The sequence below is a fragment of the Corvus hawaiiensis genome, chromosome 3, assembly GCF_020740725.1.
Source record: "Corvus hawaiiensis isolate bCorHaw1 chromosome 3, bCorHaw1.pri.cur, whole genome shotgun sequence".
Taxonomy (NCBI): Eukaryota; Metazoa; Chordata; class Aves; order Passeriformes; family Corvidae; genus Corvus; species Corvus hawaiiensis.
This window is the reverse complement of record NC_063215.1, coordinates 41,311,110-41,334,098: the sequence shown is the minus strand read 5'-3', so window position 1 is coordinate 41,334,098 and position 22,989 is coordinate 41,311,110. Positions and strand designations below refer to the sequence as shown.

The following is a 22,989-nucleotide window of genomic DNA, read 5'->3' as shown; positions in this document are numbered from 1 at the left end:
ACACAAAGTTGCACCCAGTTTGAAGTGTAATGTATCAAATGTAAGTGCAGTACATTAAAGAAGTAAAGAGAAGAAAGCTGCAACTAATTACTTATCTGTTTAGACAAGGATATTTTAGGGACTTCCACCGTGTTACGTAGAGAAACACCAATTTTTTTGAACTAACATTTTGGCCAAATAGGATTAAAATAAAAAGAAGAGAGAGAGTTCATGGTTTTCACTTTAAGAGGCACTTCAGATCACATCTTGATACCCACATTTTCAGAGCAATCTAAGGTTGTATTTGGCACAAGTGACTTCTGGATTACTGAGAAATATTTTGTTTGTTTTTTAAAAACAGGAGGAGTTTTGTAAACCAAGCTAAAGACAATTCTGTTTTCAGAACTCTCTGATGTAAGCATCCAGTAATACAGTTATTTACTAATAGCCTTTGTGGATTGCTCCCACTCACTGCCTTGAAATGTTCACCCAGATTCTGTCAGTCTGAGTCAGAACACAAGCAATGCTCAATACATACAAATGCAGTGCCAGAAGAGAATTCCAAGGATGAAAGGGAAACGAGACACTGCTAATTCTCAGACCCACATTTCACTGAGTTGTGCTTCAAAGGCATCTTTGCAAGAGAACTACTACAGAATCCTTCTCATTTGTCTGTGCATCAAAGTAGCACTTGGTGTATCTGACAGACACAGAGCAAGCTTCGCCTCATAATCACTTATACGTACGAGCAACTATACATACACGCACAGCTATATTTAACTCAGGAAACCCACTCATTTATTCAAAGTAGGTTATGCCTGAAAGACTCAAAAAGTCTCTAAAGGGCCAAGGACAGAAGGTACATATTTCCCAGGGATCTGAGGATACTACCCTGGAAGCAACGTGGGGTCACTTGCTGTGTTACATAAAAGCCATATCCAGTCTTTCAAAGGTTCTCAATGTATTTTACACGCGTTTGTTAAACTCTGAATTTTGCAGAAAAATGGGGAATACCTCTAAGCATAGCAGACAGGATGGATCAGACAGAAATCAATTACAACCCATCTTCTCAAAAGATACTTTCATTTAACCAGAGTTTTCTCTTCAGAATAATCAACCTATAGTTTTAAATGACTAAGAGGATAGGTACCTAACATTTTCATCAAAGACATTCAATTTTTTTTAAAAGCTTTCAGCTGCAAGAAAAAAAAAGCATACCAATGACAAGTCATGTACTGAGATCTTCAGCTAATTCACTAATATAGTATGACATCTCTGTTTATCATTCATATCAAAGAAATTTTGAATACGTTGTGTTTTCCAAAACAGCACAAACTCAAATTTTTTCAAAGAAATTCAAGTGCTAGTCTCCAAAACCAATGCTAAAGCATAACTGTTTTCTGGGCTGGTGACAAAAATAGGTCATTTAAAACAGGTAATTTTTTCCCCTTATTTCTATTTAGTTTCCTTTAAAAAGTAAAACAAAAAAAAAAAAAACAAAAAGACCCAAATAAGTCCATATACTCAATCCACAGTATGGAAGCAGATGCCTTAAATTTTTATAACCCAACAGCTCTTCAGACTAACATCACATGTTTAAGCCTTCCTTTTCAAAATTAACTAATAAACGCCACTAATACGTCAATGGACTCAGCTGCTGTAGTGATATTCCAGAAATAGTTTGGTTATCTAGAATTTTTGGAGTGCAAAGCAAAAATAGCAGGGTGTTCTATGATACTCAGCTGGGTGTTTCATGATAGCTCACTATCCATGAACAGTGAACTGAGATGAAGTCACACAGCAGCACTGTCCAAGCATGCAGTGCAGAGGTCATAAATACTTCTTTTCCCCCCTTTTTTTTTTTTCTTTCTTTTGGGCAAGGGGCAGAGGGAAAAGGAGCATCTCTCTGCATTTTCCGAAGTGCCATAAAGCGATACCTAGCCTGGGGTCATAAAGAGGGCCACAATGAAGATGTATAGAATTTATAAGCATTTACAAAGATGCCTCAACTGCATCTGTCCAGAGAGTAAGACACTACTTTTCCCATCAATTATATAATTTCTCAAACACAGCAGAGTTTATAAATATTTATTATAAGGGAAATACGTTTAATTTAGCAAGCAGATTCAACTCACATTAAGATTTTATGAATAGCCAGGCAACTATAAAAAGGGCATGAAAGTCCTACATGGCTCCCTACCTGACAATGATGCACATAAAGCACTGTTTTTATTAAACAATCCTTCTGAAGAAAAAAATCCACCACAGTATAAGAAAACTAAGACCTGTTAAACTAAAATACCTTATACTGAATAGCTCACAAGAAAAATATTTTCTAGTACCTCTAAAAAGGTCATACTCAGTTTTTATTGCAGTTGCTTTTGATTGTGTTTCTTAATTTGAAGAACTGTACAATACCTGTCCAGTATATGCAAAGTCCAGGGCCTGTTTTAAACCGAGGCTTGTGACACCATGTAAATTCACCTCATCAGCTTCACTCTCAACCATGCAGAGACTGAACATTGCCTATGGAAAAAAACCAGAAATGCCATTAACCAATTTTGGATAAGAATTCCAAACAGCAGCAGCCTTGAGAGTTAGAATGAAATCTATACCAAGTTTTCAGTAACACCACAGCAATCAATCTTGCAACTGAGTCCTTTTATCATTAAAGAAATACAAAAACTTATTCTGGATAAACTGAGATAAATCCCTTTGGTCCATTTATATATATTTTTTAACTAAGTAATTCAGGTGAAATCAGCAAGACCAGTCACACAATAAGGTATCATTCAATAAAAAAAATAACTGGACTCTGGGAAAAGAGTCTACACAAGCACCACTAAAAATAATACTTACGTACAGTATCATTATATATAAGAAGGAGCAGTAAGCCATACACAATTACTTGAGAAGAAGGGGCAGTTAAAATACCGTCTTTTATAAGCAATCCTTTTCAAATAAGCATTTCAGACTGGAATATGTGCAATATAATACTCAACTTATTAAATTAAGAGGAATGATGGAGATGCAGTCACCTAAACTTACAACCTTCCCTTGCTTGTCATTGCCCATTTTCTCAGATCATAAAACCTAAACTGAAGATAGGCAAGGTGCTACAGAATTTCTGTGAAAATACCACTGAGAAGAGCAACTGTCCCTTTCATCCAGCCTTACTTTCCAGATTATTTGTCTTAAGTGCCTAGCTGGACTGAAGCAGCATCCTACTCAGTGTCTGAATCTTTGTGAGAATCTTTTTCTTCTCATCTCCATTAAACTTCTTTGCCCTTCACTCTTCCCTCCCAGCCTGCACTCCTGCTGCACTACCCCTACTTACCACTCCTTCTCTATCAGCCCCATTCTCTATTCTTTGGCACCCTCCCACACTTTTTAAACAAAATATACCACTCAGAGTTTTTAAACAGTAAACTGTGAACAAATAAACTGAACACTTCTGCCATCTGTCACTACTAAAGAAAGTCTAAACTTATCCCCTTAAAGGATAAGTTTAAAACCTTAAAGCAGATTTTATGCTGAACTCAATGCCTTTATGGAGGCTACCAAACTTCACCTTGGAGAACTCCAGTAACAAAGCACTTCTCATGGACATAACCCCTGATACCTTCTTCCTATACTCTGGCTGATACCTGCAGAAGCTGAGACAGTCAACAAGCTCACTGGATTTCATATGTGCAATCTGTCCACCAAGGAGTGCTGAATTTAAAGGAAAAAAAATAAGCCCTACCCCCTCTAACTCTTTAGCACATAAGAACGACTACATGACCTTTACTCAAACTATCCACAATTTACCTAGTCTCAGGTGGCTTCAAGAACTGAATGGTTCCTGCAAATATGGAATTTCTTCAAAAATATTAGAACTTTTAATCATTAAAACACCATAATCTGTTTCCTGGAAATCATCCAGTATAAGCAAGAATGACATTTATCATACAGTTAGTCCTATTTTTGCAATTTCTATTGAATTAAAGTGATATCAGGGCTTCTTCCAAACTGGCAACAGAAAAGAAGCAACAAATAGCTTAAAAGGCTTATCAAACAAACACAGTAAGACACTGCCCTGAAATATAGCTAGAGAGAAAAAAAATTAAATTCTAACAAGTTCAGCCACCTTTTTTATCCATTAAAAATGTAATCAAAGTTGGATATTTTGTTGTCATGTAATAGCTAATGTGAGGCTTCAGAGCTTGCCAGGAGCTGCAAGGTACCCACCCATCAGCCACCTACTCCTTGGAAAAGCAGACCTGCAGCCCCTGTCTGGAAGAGATAAGCTTCTCTTCCCAGAAATTCACTGCTAGATAAACCTTTTGGAAAATATTCCTCTCACACACCAATTCCTGAATAAAGAGAGTAAAGTCTCAAATCAACATCTGTCTACCCAGGGGTAGATTTGCACACCTTCTGTACACTCAATTCCGTCACTGACTGCCTGCAGAAAGACTGGAAATGCTCAGAGGTAAAAGATGCTCTGTGTCCTCCAACCATGCTACACTAATAATCTGTACACTACAGACCTGTACATAGGAACCATCTAAACAGAGTGGGGTTACTAATATAGCTTTTATTCTGATCAAGGGATAATATTCCACACAATGAGTTAAGGTTACAAATACAAAGAAACACTTAACTGAATCTTATCTGTAAACCAGGAATCATTCCTATATGATTTCTCCTGTGTATATTTAGCAACTTTATCTTTAGGAGATTATTTTAACACAGAGATTCCAACATGGTCTTTACACAGGGTTTATTACTACACCTAACTTAGTAAACTCAGCAGGATCAGGCCACTAACTCAGTCACTGCCCATAATCACTCACAGCATTTAAGGAACACAGCCTCCAGCAGAGCTTTGAGCCCTGCCAACTAGCACTCTCGCAGGCAATGCCCAGACTATGGTCCAGGAGATAACTACAGCCATAGCTGTTCCAAATAGCACGGATAAAGCCAAGCTGTTCACAGAGGTTTAGACATATTGTCACGTGCTGTGTAATGCCAGACAACAAGCCCTCATTCACCTTATTTTATAACTACAGATACAGTCTAAGAGTGCAGTGGGCTATTAGAACTGTAGCTGCAGGTAAGACACAACTATGGCTTTGTGGAGAATCATAGAATGATCTGGGTTGGAAGGGACCATAAAGATTATCCAGTTCCAACCCCCTGCCATGGACAGAGGCATCTTCCACTAAACCAGCTTATTGAAAGCCCCACCTAACCTGGCATTGAAGACTTACAGGGACAGGGCATCCACAAATTCTCTGGGCATCCTCGCAGTACAGGATTTCTTCTAAACCTACTCTCTTCCACTTAAACTGAAAGCCTTCCCCCTTGTCCTATCACTACCTGCCCTTATCACAAGTCCCTCTCCAGCTTTCTTGAAGGCGCTCTCTACATAAAGAAAGGACACACACCCTGAAGCCATCTCTTTTTCAGGCTGAACAGATCATTTCTCTCAGTCTTTCTTCATAGGAAAGGTGCTCCTTCTAATCAGTTTGGTGGCCCTCTTCTGGACTCATTCCAACAGGTCGAAGTCCTCCCTGTATTGAGGACCTCAGAGCTGCATGCAGCACTCCAGATGGGGTCTCATGAGAACAGAACAGAGGGGCAAAATCACCTCCCCCAACCCACTGCCCACACTGCTTAGGATGCAGCCCAGGATACAATTGACTTTCTGGGCTGTGAGTGCCCATTGCTGGGTCATGTCCAGCCTCTCATGCACCAGCACCCCCAAGTCCTTCTTGGCAAGGCTCCTCTTGATCTGTTCATCCCTCATCCCCATACAGGAGGCTGCCCTAACCCAGGCGCAGCACCTTGCACTTGGTCTTATTAAGCCACATGAGATTCCCATGGGCCCATTTCTAGAGCTTGTCCAGGCACCTCTGGATTGCATCCCATCCTTCAGGTGTGACACCCAGCATTGTGTCATCTGCAAATGTGCCAAGGGTGCACTCAACCACTTCGTCCATGTCATTGATGAAGGTACTAAATAACGCTGGTCCCAGGACAGACTCCTGAGGGACACCACTTGTCACTGATGCCCATCAGGACTCTAAGCCATTGACCACTACCCTCCAGAAGCAACTGTCCAAACACTTTCTTATCCATCTACCAGTCCCCTCATTTAATCCATCTCTTTCTAATCTAGAGAGAAGGATGTTGTGGGAGACTGTGTGAAAGGCTTTACGAAAGTTCAGATAGATGATGTCTGTAGCTCTTCCCTTGTCCAGAAGTAGTCACTTCATCATAGATGTCATACATCTGCTATTCAGAGTTCATTTGCTCAAATACTATCTCCAAGTAATCTGTGAAAGTTTTTGAAACTGGGTAGGAACTACACCTATTTTTCAGGAAGCAAGGCCAAAGAATTTGATCAAAAGACAAGGCCTGCAATGGTCCTCAGACAGTTCCCATTCAGCTGAACTGGATTAGCCTCCAGGAAAGTAGTCCCCCCACTTGAATGAACTTCATACTGCTCACTGATCCACACTGCCTTCACCAGCAGGCAAATTTCCTTCTCAGCCTGATCGTTTTTGAGGTTTAATCCAGCATGACAAAAAAATCTGTTCTACCATAGGCAGAAATTGAACTCAAACTCAGTGTTTAATTTGCACTCTTGTACCTGAATATTGTAGTTTAATTGTAAAAAAATATGGACCATTAAATTCTGATTTAAGACTTCACCAATACCTGGAGAATGAGTTACAGTTGAGCTGTTAAACTCCAATTCCAGATGCATCCCTGAAAACACTCTAAGGTTTTATGAGCTTATATAGATCCATCAGTCATGCTTTTAATACAAGGCTACTAGCCTACTTTATTTTTCCCTTGGGTACATTAAAAACAAGGCAATAAGATAAATATCTCAGGTGGATGTAGAAGTGAAAGACAAGAAAAACAAATGAAATACAAAATATTTGGACAAATGCACAATTCAAAGTCAAACCTAGCAGAAAAGTTACCAAATTTGGCTAAGCATGAAATGTTAATCATGTGAGTTACTGACTTCATTCAACAATGCTATTATACTTTATTTTAAAACATTTCAGCTTGAAATAAAATCTGTTTGGTAATGCCTCATTTCTGCTTCAAGACCTTCATGAAGAGTGGGAAGTACAAGTTGCCAGTGTTAACCAAAGATCCCTTTTATAATAAAAACCCCCTGATGAGAGGACTTATCCTTTTCTCCAGCTTCTTAAAATATAAATAAATAAATAAAAGATCTTGTTCTGCCACCCAATAGTATACTTAGCCAACATTGTGGTAAATAAATTGATTGCTTAAATTCTGATATTTCAGTTAAGATTTTAAGTACGTAAACGAAATCCTCCAATGCAAAATAAGTACAATCCACTTGCCATTTTGTGGCAACTGCTCCAAAATTCAGGTCTCAACATGCTGTCACAAGTGGATGTATTCCATTTGTGGAATTCCACCTGAGGTCACACTTATTTCAGATGCTACGGATTTGGATGGCCTTATTCTTGTGGGGCAGGTAGACACTTTATTAGCTCCTCTTTTTGGAGGAAGGGAGGAATCAACCCTCTATTCTTCTTCTAATCTTGGCCTGAAACAAAGCTACAGACCTATACCCAAAGGAAAAAGAAAACAAAACACACAGTCCTTAGATAAAAATATTCAAGCCATAAAAATATTCTCGGACTCTTGAAAACTAGACTTCAAAGAAATGTAGCAAGCTGTTGGGCATTTAACACAGAGTGCAACCGTAGTTTCACAACTTGGCCCTCAGCAGTCACAGGCACCTTTATAAAAAGTTTTCTCCTACAAATATAGAATACAAAAGTCAACAAGAGCTCCAAACTGAATAGCACACAACCACAGGGTGTATAGACTTAGATGTTATAAGATCTGATGCCAGGCAGAGCAGTCCAAGTAAAAGATGCTTAGAACAATCATTGTGTCTAACTTTCCATGCTCAGCACAGCAACATGCTGTTGTTTAACTTTCAAAAGCAAAATGTACAATAGCTGTAAAACACCACCAAACCAGAATAATGTATTACTGTTAAAATGTCCATACACATTGATTTTATCAGTCATGCAGCACTGCAGCAACATATATAGACTCCTTCACAACATACGACTTCAGGAACAGATACCAGGGTAACAGACACACAAGATGATACTCAAAATCCCCAAAACACAAATTGCTCACTGTCACAGTGGTGACATACAAAATTGCTCCTTGCCTTTGAGTCATTTTCTTACTTACTCAGATGTTCCATATCCATGAGAGTAATGAGCTTTTCCTCATTTGTACACATCAACCTTACAGCCATGTCAGTCATAGCAAACAGCAAATCATCACAAAACAACTTAGCCAAGTTGTATGTATTTTACACAAGCAAATTTTGTCAGTGAATTCCACATAGCTTAGTGGCCTTTTAAAAGCAAGAAACAGAATCAAAACATATGCAGCGTCAGGAGGCAGGTAAATGATGTAAAAAGAACAAATGGTTATGCTTTACGCTGTTAAAAAAATAGCACTGTGACTGAAATCGTAAGTAACTTGCCTCTATGACCTGGGGCCTCCAAGAAATACCCTGCCTCTTCTAGGAGTAAAGAAGTACATGGTTCCAGTGCATAGTAATAACCTCTAAAATATCTCAAACTTCTCTCAGCAAGATTGTGAAAAGACATTCATTATTTTCCATTTTTGTTTGATTCAGCTTCAAATGCAACTTTCAAAAGAAATCTAAGCTTCCAAAAATGGGCAAGTAAGCTGAGCTTACTACAGCAAACTACAGTAACTCCAAAAGTAACATTCGCCCCGTCTGTTTTCTCAAACGCTGCTTTGGTAACAACCAGCAGCCCTAGATCCACGTCCACTATAACACAAAACAAACATTTGGAATTTCCCACCAACGCATAGCCCCGACCTACACAAATTCTTGTTCAACCACAGACTTAGCTGCACAATAATAAAGTCCGGGGATACTTTAGAATTACCTCCATTTAGCAAACTAAGTGCTAAAGAATTGATCAGTGAAGTCACCAAGGTTTTCCTTTGCTATTTATCTTGTTGCATTGAATTTTCCAAGTCATTAACACTATCTAGTATTGTGGTGGCCAACAGCTGGCCTGAAGGCCTCACAATTATAATTAATACCCGTTTTATAACTGAAAGGTAACTAATTATATAAGTACCTTGATTATATAACCTGACCAGTGTGGGCTCTTGGAGAGAAGGCCTGGGCCATTGAGGAAGCGAGCAGCCATTGGCTGATTGGCTGGGTGGCAACTGGTTCGGCTATGAATTGACCATGGATTGACCATGCAGACCTTCAGATCTGTATAAGGGGAAGAAGACTCAAGAAAAGTTGGCTGCTGTGCACAAGGCCAGTGTGTCTTGTCGCTTGTCTGTCTCCGAAACTGCGACAATCTAGGATTGTGCTACTGGTTTAAAAAGAGCTGATTTGTCACCTCAAATTTCTGCCTCCACAATTAAACAATGATACTGAAGCCAGTTCTTTTTAAAATTATTTTCAAATAGTTAGGCATCTTCATTAAGGGCAGTGTTTTATTCAAATTCACTTCCCACATCATATGCACTTAATTCTACATTCACCTGTTCCATTGCTTTTTCTTTACAGGAAATTGATCGCACTTCTCATCTCAGGCATCAGAAGAGCTATGAAGAGAGTAAACTAACACTTTGGAGAGCTCAGATCAATTTCCCACATTGCTCAGGGAACTCAGTTATGATGTGATACCTCAAGATTTTTTCCATTTCATGTGTAATTTTAAGCCTGTAAGAAATCTTACTGGCATCAATGGAACAGATCAGTCGTGCATTCTTTCTGATTTGGGACCTAAGCTTATCTGTCACCCGGGCTACTAAGTATCCAGCCCTGACATAATCTTTTCTGTTTGGACTATAAACTTTTTTTTCAGGCCAAAACATTTTCTTTTGCAGTTTGTATTAAAAATAGCAATTCCCTGTTCATGTAACAGTAATATTAAATAAATAAATCATACTCTATTTCATCTACTTTGTTGTATTACTCCTGAAACAACCTTTGGCTGTTCTTAGCTTCATGTTCTGATTCTTCATTACATAAGCCATATAATTTTTCCTTTGCTGTTTCCACCTATCACAACAAAAAAGAATACATTCAGAATCTATGAATAGGAGTCAAAATACTGCTTTGACAGATGACCATGCCCACATCAAATAGCAACTATGCTCCAGATGTGCAATATATACTTACCCAAATAACCAATTTAATATGTGACTGTTTCTTTACAGCATGTAAAAATGTGCCTTGTTCTTCTTATAACTAGCTTTGTTTCCCTCCCGATTCGAGCCTGTCTATCCTAAATCAATCATCAGCCAATCAGCCATGTCCTCTGGAGTCTCTCGCACACTGAAAAACATATCCATCAATACCAATTGCATGAAATATGATTAAGAGGCTCATTACACGATTCTTCTGAAAAAAGTTCTATATAAATTCCCAGAGAAAATGTCACATAACATCAATCACTGATAACTGAGCCTACAGTAATTTATCTGCTCTATGAAACCTACCTAAATATTGTTTTTTAAGCATTTGCCAAGCAACTAAAATGAATCCCATGAAATGGAAAGGTCAGCTATCATTCATAGTTTAAGAGAATATATAGTAATAAATAGTTAAAGAAATAAAACTGAGCAGCAAACTATACAACTTTATGCACAACATTCAAGTGTCACATGTTACTGTTAGCAAAGCAAATTCCACTGAACCTTTGGTGTTTCTTTTAGTATGCCAGTGTCAGACAGTGATAGACAATTGCGCAGCCCCAAGAGCTTACCAACTCAAGGATATATACAGTGCACTTGTTACATTACACTCTGGATACAAAAAGATAACCCTTTCTTGGCATCTTTCAAAATAAGTAATGAAAATTGCAATAAAGAGCTACCTTACTCCTTAGAGGACCTAAGGCTGTGATATTTTTTCCTGTTTGTATAGTGGACATTCCATCAAGAACAAAGTAATTTTCTTGGTTTTAACAAGGCACAGGGTCTTCATTCCCAGTCAAAATAAAAACATAAATATTAAAACAAACAAATAAAAAAAATCCCCAAAATTTTTTTGCTAGCAAGTTATATCCTTGATTGAAACTGCATCAAACATAATTTGTGTTTTGACAGTCAGAGTTTAATAGTGTAATGTGTCTTCCCCAAACCTCTGCTTAGGTACACAAACATAATTTAAGCCATATGGAAAAAGGAACTCTTTAGCATGCTACTCCTAATGAGTTGCTGCATCATCCCTAGAAAGACTCTCATTCAAAATCTAAGTAGTGCCATAGAAACAAAATAATTCTACAATTTCCATGTGCATCTCTGTTTCAGAACAAAAAACCCCACAAAACTGTGAACTATTACAGCTACAGTTCCAATATTTCAAAATGAATTGGTCATCACAGGTGGTCCTGAATATCAAAATTATTATTTTATGGCAGAAGCAAGAAAACTGAATTTTAAGGACACTGCCATGCAAAGCACTGCATAAAACTCCAATAATGTACAATCTATCCTAACAATAGACAGCCATAAGCAGGCCTGCCTTTTGGAGAATAAAGAAAGCAGCATAACTAAAACCAGATTTTTCCCAGCATTTCCAGTCAAGCACAGAAAAGCATGAGTCACATTTGCAAATTTTGGCTTAAATTGGTTTAATGCTTCCCAGTGAATGTATAAGCCTATTGTTCACGTCCTTCGATGATTTTAGCAAGTGATATCAAAAGCAAGCCCAGAATAAAATTGCAATAAAAGTCACTTAGCTCTTGAACTAGCATTTTAACTACCACAATACACTTAATTCAGGGAGGCAAAGCTTCTTGTGATTCCCCCCACCCCAAGAAAAAACCATGATCCAAACTTGGACACCTTTAAGGGACTTCATTTTTAAAACCTGCTTCATATAATACCATTAAGACAAGTTTTCCACCTTAGTGTATGCAGGCTCTAATTCAATAGTTGTACAGCAAGGCTTAATCTAAGGGAACTGTAGTAACAATCTTAGTTGTTATTATAATTACCTTTTTAAGAAGCCATTTATATAATGGGATGTGAATGTCATTAGACACTGACATCCAAATGTTCCAAGCAATAGTAAACTATAGCAATTACTTCTATTCTGTATCATAACTGCAAAAGCATACTTGTTATGTGAGAAGTCTAATGCTGAAATTCTAAATCGTTCATTTTATGAGACACCCCTTTCATATCCTGCCCATTTTATGAGGGTTTGAACTAGACCTTTGTATCCTTTAAAATAATTCTATTTTTCACTATGATTATAAATCTTGTTTTCCATTAAGAATACAGCACAATTTTGGTAAAGTACCACCCTTAATTCCCACCAATATATTTATTAATTTTTTATACAAAGTAATAAAACCAGCTTACTATTTTTCTTTGTTTTTTCATACCCTTATACTGATAAAAGCCTAAAAAGTAAACAAACACTAACAATTTGCAAAATAAAAGAAGAATGACTTGACTAACCAAGCTTGTATTAATGTTGCAGTCATTTGTCACAGTAGTTTTCATCATCAGCTAAGCTCTACCCTCCATCAGCTACCTCCTCTGGAACAAATGCCTCCATAAAATCATCTCTTCCCAAATGCAGTAGCCTGCATTTGACCATGTTCATTTATCCTTTGGCTTTTCCTTCAACTCTAACAAACAAAGCCCTTCTGAGCTAACAGACCACAATGACATTAATTTAATTATTCCCATATATTCTCTAGGCTTGACACCTACTCCTTCTTGGCTGAAATCTTACCCTGACAGGGTAGATGATGAAGTGCCAGGTATAAGAGCTTCTGAAAATGCAAATGAACATTTCATAAGTTGTCCTAATATTCCTAATTGTTATATAAAATGGGGTTTGTGTATATTTGTTGCCTATTTGTATAGCTGGCACTCTATGACCCTGGAAGGGCAGGTTATTTCATCAGTAGCTGAGAATGTTCCACATGTCTAATGAGATGGTAATTTGATTTTTGCACACATACACACATAAACATGAAATTGGTTCTATATATATACAGGTAATGGATGCAACCTAATGGTGAAGAATATGCTATGCTGGGCTTTAACCACTACTTTTTCACAATGTGGATTCACAAAAAGCTTTTGACAGAGGCCTTTAAATGCCTAGAAGGCAAACTAGGCAAGAGAGAAAAGAGGAGAGATCTTTGCCTGGATAAGTGACTGAATACATAAAACAGTGAAAAAGAAAAGACCGGGCCAGTTTTCACAGGGAACGATGATTCCAGTGGAGCACCCCATGCTTAACATATGCAGAGCAATTCTGGAAAAAGGCAAGAGCGGTGCAGATAGGAAGACTATGGAGACAAAACTATGCAAGGATTGTATGGAAGAAGCAGTTGGCTTCTAAAATGGCAATTATAAAAATGAGCATATGAGTTTAATAAAAAATCATCCTGGTCCTCAGCAATAAAAATAAGAAAAAAATTCAAAATGGTAACCAAAGCTTAGAAATTTTTTTTGCAAGAGAGAACAAAACAGAAATCAATCCTGTGCCCATACAGAAATTTACACTTTGCCTATTGCATGCAATCCCCTTACCCTCAGCTCACAAAACACCAGAGCTGTTCAAACTTCGGAGAAGGGCAAGAGGCTTCATCAAGCATCCTGAACAGCTTCCATTTAAATAGCATCTGATTAAGTCAAAAGTTTCCAGCTGGAAAAGAGATGATTGAGTGCCATGAGAAGAACCAATGGTTATCTTTTCCAATAGAAGAACTAGAAGGAATCAAGTGAAACTGGTAGAAACCAGCTTGACAATAAACAAAAGTAGATCTTCATACAACAGGCAGTTGTCCACCCTGTACAGGGCACGAGAAATCTTACACAGGCCCAATGGGAAAGAAGATAACAGCTTAGAAGAGACTTACTTAGGACTGCTGAACAGACAGGAATCGCACCCTGCTCCAAAATGTCCCTGAGCTGGAAACAGCTGAGGAATTCTCTGGAACACACCACACACACTTACCCTGGATTTACTCTTCTTCATCAGACATCTCAAACAGCTACTGCTAAAGTAAACATCCAATGATCCAACTCAATGCGGCCATTCTTATGCTCTCACCTAAGGCTGCTAAGGGCATCTCCCTCCTTTGAGGCATTACTGATCAGTTAGGAGATTGAGAGGCAGTTTGATTCATTCATCACTCGCACATTAGGTCATTCAGTAAGAGTAGACTGGGATTTAGAGAAGTTTTTGATGTCTAAAAGTTTGCAAACTGGCTGGCTCAGGCAGACTAACTCCTGCCAAAGATAAGCAACCAGCAGCACTTTATAAAGCTGTTCAGGACAATCAAATGCAAAGGTTCCACTGCTTAAATCCAACGTTTTAGAAGACTGAGACCTACAGTGACATGAATTCAATTTGCCAATATTACATTTCAGTCTACTAAAATGAAGGTGTTAACAGGATGTAAAACAACGGCACTGTTGACAATGAAGCAACTGAAGAATTTATTTAAAGAATTTATTTAAAGAAGAATTTATTTAAAGAGATAAACTTCAAACAAGCAACACAAAAGCCAGAATTGCATTGTACTGGGCTTCTTATACAAACAAGAGACTGGAACACTCCCTGAGGGAGTAGCCAAAAGACAAACAGCTATTTCAAGAGTGGTAAAAGATCCTAACACCAGCTTCAGCTCTCTGTTTCTTTTGTTGGATACTTCTCATGTTATTGAAATGGTATGTGGGTCCTAGTCACTGAAGCTAAAAGTGATATGCTGCCCAAATAATTCCCTTGGGTATTTTCAGCTTCACTACACCCACAGAATAATTTTAATTTTTCCCGAGGTTGTGTGGGAAGATACTGACAGAGACTACAAGATATACAAGCGCATCTACTGCATCCAACAATGTTCTGAAGCACAAGACTTCTTCACCAGACTATAGAAACTGAGAAGAAAACAGGTACAAAAAGCTTCTCTGCCACAGGCCTGCCCCAGTAAATTGGTTTTCATGGGCAAACACTAAGCCACATAGAAATGAAGCTGAGACCAGCCCAAACTCAGAACACTTGTTATGGCAGCACTGCAAAACTGAACTGAGGCAGCCTGGTGCGGTGATCTGTTTACCCACTGCTTTTCTGATTCCGTATCTCCTCCCTGCTTTCCCTTTCTCCTAGCCCTGGCCACTCCCTCGGGTCCTCCCTATTGGTTCCTGCACCCCAACTCCGCCCATGTACTGCCCCCGCGATCTGACAAAATACCCCTGCGCCTGGATCACAGGGTCTCTCTGGCTCTGGGGATTGCTGGGATGAGATGTAAGATTAAAGATTTTCTGAAACCCTCATGGGGAGACCCTTCTCACCTCCTTTGCCATCACTGTGTTGTAGACCTGATAGCTACCGGAGCAAAACCACGGAGCTGTCCCAAATGGACTACGGGAGGGCGACAATGGTCGCACTGCCCTAAGCAGCTCTGCTGAGCTCTCAGGGAAAGCTGCAGCCTGCTAAACCAAACCTAGCACTACAACAGGCTGGAGTAAGCAAAGAAGATGGTAAAGAAAATGGACAACCAGAGCAACATGGCTGTAGTGACTCCTTTCTGTCCTAGTTTTAAACTGAAAAAATGCATCAATTCAATAGCCAAACACCACATGCTGTTATCACACCAATCTGAGACAGTGAGCCACAGCCTACTATGGCCTATCTCACTAACTGCAGAGTTGATTTTGCCATATACAACCATGGTGCATGCACTTACCATACAGGCACTTCAAAAAAGAAAAAAAAAAAACATCAAAATGATACGACAGCATATTGTCTACCATCCAACACTGACAGAATTGCAATGAATTCATTTATGAACTATGAGAATTGCAACAGAAACATATTTACTCAGACAGAATAACATCTATTGGGAATTTGAATACAGAATTCAGAAAAGAGAAGATTCTTGTAGATGTTTTTGATAGCATCAACAGTGCTGAGCTGTGGGAATTCTGTCATCAGCAAAGAAAAATTGCTTCAGAGCCTCACAGAATAAAAACCCATTAAATACAAAGATAAGGACGAACAAAATAAAATAACCCAGATACACTTCCTTATTTTTCTCATTTTGAAAGAATATTAAAGTATTTCTTTAGACAGCTTTAAAACATTTGCAAATCATTTTTGTATATACTCCAGAAGTAAAAGAGATTGTTCAGATAAACATTACACAAGACACCTCACACCTACCCATGCTATATACTTCCAATGCTTTGATTTAACTTAGTAAAACTATTGAAGTGCCTATATTAAACAATGTTTTGAGAAGTAAAGGAATGTGCAGGTTTTTTTACACTCAACTATAACTGGATTACTGAATAATTAGCAGTAACATTCTAATTTGTATTTAAACTTCTAAAATATGATAGTAATTTAATTTTATTTTTCCCCAGGCCTCCTCGTATTTTAGACAAATTTCTTTTTTTTTTTCTAATGGGAAGCAAGCATCTCACTCTCAACAGGTGGCATATAAGGAACATATTCACAAAACCAGACACTACTATGAATCTTAAAATATCTTCTGCATTGTTGGCATCACTCAGAACCATGTGTATTGTGATCCATCTGGCTGATCCCATGTGTAGGAGAGCTTAAAAACAGTGCTAAACAGCTAGACAGCATGCCAAAACAGCCCTTCGGTTTCTTAAAGCATCACTGTATGGTAGTGAACATTATAAACTCAATAATCTCAAGCCTGGAACCACTACTAAGACTATATTCCTTCCCAAGTCTGCAGTTAGCATTCTTATATAAAAAGAATGCATTAAAAAAACCTACAAAAACAAGAAACTAAGGAAGATTAAACAGAGAGTTAAGAAGGGGGGGAAAGTAGTTTTATGTCAATACTAAGCATATTTAAATGAGACTTATTTATCAAAGTTCTTATACAGGAAAACTGCTGGTGTGACAGTAAGTGAGAACAGACAGTAGATGAGAATATCCTGTTCCAAAATTTTGTATAGCAGTTGGAAACTGTTTCTGAATTAAGGGCTTTGATAATGGAGAATGGCACAGGACAATATGAAATAGTTTGGCAAAGACCAGAAATTGGTCAAAAGTCTTGAGGGTTCTCAGACTATGGGGAAAATGTTAAGAGTAAGAAGATGGCAAGGATGTATAAGTAAATGACAGATGCCACATAGCTGGGATATTACTACTTTTGCATAAATCATGATGGTGGCAGAAAGGGAGCTTGGTGTTTCATGCAAAAGGTTTCAAATGTCATATAACTTTTCATCAGTGAGAACAAAGATAAGAAAGAGAAGATCCAAGGAATCATAGCAGGGTGCATGGTTTGCCAGCTCTGGGATGTTCATCTGACATATTTATAGTTGTACTATCAGATTTCCAAACAAATAGCTTGGGGAAATCTGTTTACTGCTTGTAAGGATTCAAGAGAGAGGGACAAGAAAAGCAAGCCTATTGGTGAGCCTGACTCAGTACAAAAATTCCTCCTCTAGTACTCAAGCTAGAAAGGTAGTCTGTAAGTTACAGAATTACAGAATCATTAGTTAGAAGGGGCCTTTGAAGATCATCCAGTCCAACCTCCTGCTAGAGCAGCTCACACAGGAACATGTCCAGGTGAGTTTGGAATGTCTCCAGAGAGGGAGCTCCAAGACCTCCCTGGGCAGCCCATTCCAGTGCTCTGCTACCCTTAATGTAAAGTTCTTCCTCAGGCTGAGGTGGAACTTCTCTTGTTTAAATTTATGGCCATTGCTTCTTAGCCTGTTGTTCAGGAAGTTCAGAAGCAGACATATCTATCCATACATGGCTTGGGACTAGGGAAGGACTGCAAGTAGAACTACTGCTTGGAAGAATAGAGCTGATTTGATCCAATGGGAAGAGCTTACATTTTTATAGGTTATCTGGAAAGACAATTTCTAAGAAGCATCACTTTTGGGTATGATAGAAAGGAAGTATTGTTTCTTTAGCAGACACATACCAGCGGTAAAATACTGAAAGACAAAATCACATTACACTGCAAAAGCAGCAGGCAGTCCTGATTTCTCTGAACTAGGTCTTTACATCTAAGACATATCAGGGAGAGCCTTTTCCTCTTTATGATTAATATAGCAAGACTTCGAAAGCTACTTGCATCCATCAGCCTTTCAGTCCTCAGGGATTGGTTTATAAAAATTAATTCCCTCACCTTATCAAGAAACAATGCAGTACACTGTAAAATATTCAGTAAAATCAGCAATGCTGTGGACAAAGGAGGAAACCATCTAGCAAGGGGCAGGAAAGTCAGCACAGAAAACCCTTAAGAAGAAACTGTTTAAGAATCAGCTGTGACAGTAGTACAAAGTCTGTGTGCAAAACTATTATCTACTGGTTCATTTCAGAAAAGAAAAATTATTCTCAGAATTGAGCATGCTCATTGTGGAAGAAGAATTAGAATATTATTGACATTTTAAAATCTATCCTAGATAATTGATATAATTTTGTTCATCTAGATTAGATAGAAAATCTGCATATTTTTGAGAAAGATCAAAGTCCTGCAACTAAAAACCCACTCAAATGAAAAGTAAGGAAGAAGAAAGGAGTTTTTCTGTTTGGAAAACCAATGTATTTTGTACAAGAAAATCTTGAGGTTATATAATCACCTGCCAACACTGTAAATGCCTACTAATGAAGTCATGCAGTAACATTTCATTTTGCTCCCAGAGGGGAAAAAAGCAGAAGAATCTTTTAATTGGAAATGACTTAGCTTGCTAGAGTTATCACAGTGCACACATATTAACTCAGCTGCCTTGTCTCAGTGCAATAGATTGAGACAAATGGCAAATCACAGCATCTCAATATGGAAAAGTTTGCTTAAAATGCTGTTTGCTGCATTAAAAAGAACCCATAAAAATACAGATATTTACTACTCTTTATAGTAGTATTTTAGAGTATGGAGATAACTATTATATTCCTTAGCACATTCTGAAAGAAGAGGTACTTCAGGAGCAGAAAACAAACCTCTAATTTTCAAGTGTTTAATCTTGCAGTGTAACTCCGTATATGCAGTCTTTGTATTCAATTTCCTAAGGGGTTTTTTTTTCATGATGAAAGAACCCACAGAATTTTGGTGTACAAATGTAACAAGCTCCCAAACCAGGAGCTACGCTTAGGATTTAAATGTCAATGTTTCTGTACAGCTGGAACTATGAGACTAACTACACCAACAGGAAAGATGGATGGCCTGCTGTTATCCTAGAAGGCTGGCCTTTAAGTATTTTGCTGAAGCTCAGGTCTTCAGCTTGTCTTAGAAAAGCAAAAGATTTTACTCCAGACTATAATCTCAAAGAAAATTTGATAAGGAAACCTCTGGCCTTCTCTGTTCACTCTTCCTCACAGTGGCTCCAATTCCCCCAGTCTGTAACATGACACACATTTAGTTAGCCTTCCAAAGCATTAACAACTGTTCTTTCCAGTAAAAGACATAAGTGTCAATTTCAAAGAAAATATGCTGCTCAAGAAAACACTCCAATTTAAGAAGTAGCTCCATCTGAATCAAAGCAGACACAGAACAAAACTGCAGAAAACTGTACAAACCCTCCATAGAACGCAAACATCCAGTCTCTTGCAGAAGCTGTTTTATCATAGTAGCAAAAAAATGGAAAACAAATTATTCATTCTGATAGAACCCTGTGTAGAATAGAACATATTTCTGGAGACCTGAAAAAAAGACTGTAGTGGATGCTGGCTGGATGCCAGGCACCCACCAAAGCATCTCTCTCACTCCCCTCCACAAATGGACAGGGGAGAGAAAATATAATGAAGTGTTCATGAGTTAAGGAATAGGAGAGATCACTCAGCAAATAACATCATAGGCAAAGTGGACTCAAATTGAGGATATTAATAGAATTCATTACTAACAAAATCAGGATAGCAAGAAGTAAAATAAATCTTAAAAACACCTTCCCTGCACCCCTCCCTCCTTCCCAGCTCTCCCTCCTCCCCCAGCAGCGCAGAGAGACAGGGAATGGGGGTTACGGTCACTTCAGCACCTGTGGCTTCTTCCACTGCTCAGGGAGAGGAGTCCTTCCCCTGCTGCACCATGGGGTCCCTCCAAGGGGAGACAGTTCCCCATGAACTTCTCCAGTGTGAGCCCATCCCACAGACAAGAGTCCTCCACAAACTGCTGCAGCATGGGTCACTCTTCCATGGGGTGCAGTCCTTCAAGGAGAGGCTGCTCCAGCATGGGTTCCCCACAGGGTCATAAGCCCTACCAAGAAACCTGCTCCTGCATGGGCTTCTCTCTCCACGGGTCTGCAGGTCCCTGCCAGGATCCAGCTCCAGCACAGGTTTCCCAGGGGTTCACAGACCTCTTTCAGGCATCTACCTGCTCTGGCTTGGGTCTCTTCCACAGGCTGCAGGTGGATCTCTGCATCCTCATGGACCTCCATGGGCTGCAGGGGGACAGCTGCTTCACCAGGGTCTTCACCATGGGCTGCAGGGGAATGTCAGCTCCAGCACTTGGAGCACCTCCTCCCCCTCCTTCTCCACTGATCTTGGTGTCTGTACAGTTGTTCCTCTCACATAGTCTCATCCCGCTCTTCTCTGGCCACAATTACACCTGCACAATAACTTTTTTTTCCCCTTCTTAACAGATTACAGAGGTGCTCCTATTATCCCTGCTTAGTTCGGCCCTGGCCAGCAGCAGGTCCATCCTGGAGCCAGGCTCTACTGAACATAAAAGAAGCTTCTGGCAACTTCTCACAGAATTCCCCCCGTAGGCCCCCGCTCCCAAGGCCACACAAGCCCAATACACCTGTGAAATCATAAGAACTGGATGACAGCCTCTCCACACAGAGCTGAAAAGAGGCTGGGATATTAAGCAAATCTTTGAGCTGTAGAAACCAGAAGCTATGGTAGGCAAGTTCTTTGTGTCACATTGACGTATATTTGTGTCATCTCAGTGTTATTCAAGGAAACTCCCAACACCTGATGTTCCCAGAATTCCATTCACTGCAGTCCTGTGATGATTTCTCACAAAAAATAGTGAAAGGCAAATTTCACATGGCAATGAGTTCTTCATAAATGACTTCAGGGATAGAAAATCTGAAAGCCTCATCTAAGAATTCCTCCAGGAAAAAAAATAAGGGTAAAAAATATATAATATTAACAGCTAAGTTTGAAGCAAGTGAGTCTGGCCTTTATGGTCAGTTGAGAGAGATCTGGCAATTCCAGATGGTCATTCATGTAATTCTAAATAAATCTGCTATTCTCCTTTATCACCCTCTGGAAATGCCTGTTTCTTTTCACCAACTCTGAAATTAAGCTTGATGCATTCTCCTAAATCTTAGAAAAAGAATATCCAAGTAGCTCAAATCAGGCAAGATCCCCCTAGATATAAAAAAGATCTATAATCTCAAGTTAAATACAAAACATTATTACTTTTTAACCAATGCTTGCTTTTTCTAAATTATTAGACTCAGGAACGTAGTGAATAGTAACTTACATGCCATTTTCCTCCAGAATATAGATCTTATTTCACAATATTCTAAAAAAGATTTTTGTCTATTAATAAAAAAAACCTGTTTGCCTGATTTCCGAAATCACAGGTTCCATGTTTATACCTGATATCTAAAGTCTGAAGAATACATCCTACCAAACCATAAGAGTTTAGAGGCAGACCAAATTACTAAATGCTGCATAAATCATTCTCTCAACATTTTTTTAATAAAAAATATTTATGTAGCAATTAATGGCATTAAGATTTTAATTTGTAATAACTGTCCAGCCAATACCAAGTAACTCAACTGGAAATAACAGGATAAATCACAGTGCCCCAAATCTCAACATCAATCAATAAGTGACCAAAGTAGAAGCTGTCCCTAGCACACTGTTGGAACGCTAGGCACAGGTGCCCACCCTATGATGTTTCTAAGCACAGGGTACAATGAGCTCTGGAGAGAGTGTCACAGGTGTGGATGATATGGCACCCTTATGAAAATATTTCAAACAAACCAGGACAACAGGCACTATATCTATCATTGGCAAGTATACACAGCAGTTGCTACAGCTAGAAAGGTCCAGAATCCCTCTCAGTGCACTGGGGTAAAAGCAAAAAAAAATGCAAAGCAATCTCTGTTACAGCAGGGCCTGGGCACCATGATGAAGCAACATCAGCAACCATGGCAGTAGGAACTATGCTGTAGTAGAACCCATAAGCATGCAGATAAGCTCAAAAAATGAGCAATCAATTCGCTCAACGCCAGCACAGCAAAAGACACATCAAGGTTAACAATATTTCTTAAATACACAGAATAAATTAAGTCTAAATTCTAACCGAAAGCGAGAGAGAGAGTTGACAGGAAGATAAAAACCCTGCTCAGGTAATCAAAGATACAGATAAGTTGTCAGACACTGTATTACTATTGTAACAAGACAAAAAGGTCCCCATAAAGAAGTTCATAACACTAAAATTACAGTGTAGACAAAATATTTAATAAACTTACTTTGTTAGAGAAAATAGACCTTTAAATTAATTTCAGCTTTAGTCTCTGATTAACAACAGGATGACTCACACTTAAAAATACAAGTCAACTACAGAGCTAGAGAAAGTCCAACATTTTGAGTGGGTACATTATAATAAAGGTTAGTAGAATTGCTTTATATGAAGAATATTTTTCCTAGGAACAAACACAGTTTTTCAGTTACTCCAATTTTAGACTGGAATTAGACTGGAATTGTTCAAATTAAATTTCCCAGGGAATATTTTATTTTACATCTTGGAAACACTTGTTTGTGAAAATACATTTTATCACATTTAAAAAATTACTATGGCTTTGTCTTTGAGAGCAACCATTTATATCCTACAAAAATCCACTCTCAAGCTGAATTAAATTGCAGTTATCATAGTATCATAGAATGGCTTGGGTTGAAAGGGATCTTAAAGATCACCTAGCTCCAAACCCACTGCCATGGACACCTCCCAGTAGACC

The 22,989-nt window shown here is 38.6% G+C and overlaps 1 protein-coding gene across 7 annotated transcripts in view; it reads right to left on the bottom strand.

Annotated features, from left to right (window-relative positions):
- The window catches only part of KLHL32 (kelch like family member 32), a 124,834-nt gene that overhangs the window by 72,118 nt on the left and 29,727 nt on the right, over positions 1–22,989 (bottom strand). For all 7 annotated transcript variants that reach the window (XR_007202256.1, XM_048297188.1, XM_048297186.1 and 4 more), the window contains one exon: positions 2,398–2,505. Coding sequence is in view for 6 of the 7 variants with exons in the window: in XM_048297188.1 (XP_048153145.1) it covers positions 2,398–2,505 (108 nt within the window). In the remaining variant the exon portion in view is untranslated. The remainder of the gene's footprint in view (positions 1–2,397; positions 2,506–22,989) is intronic.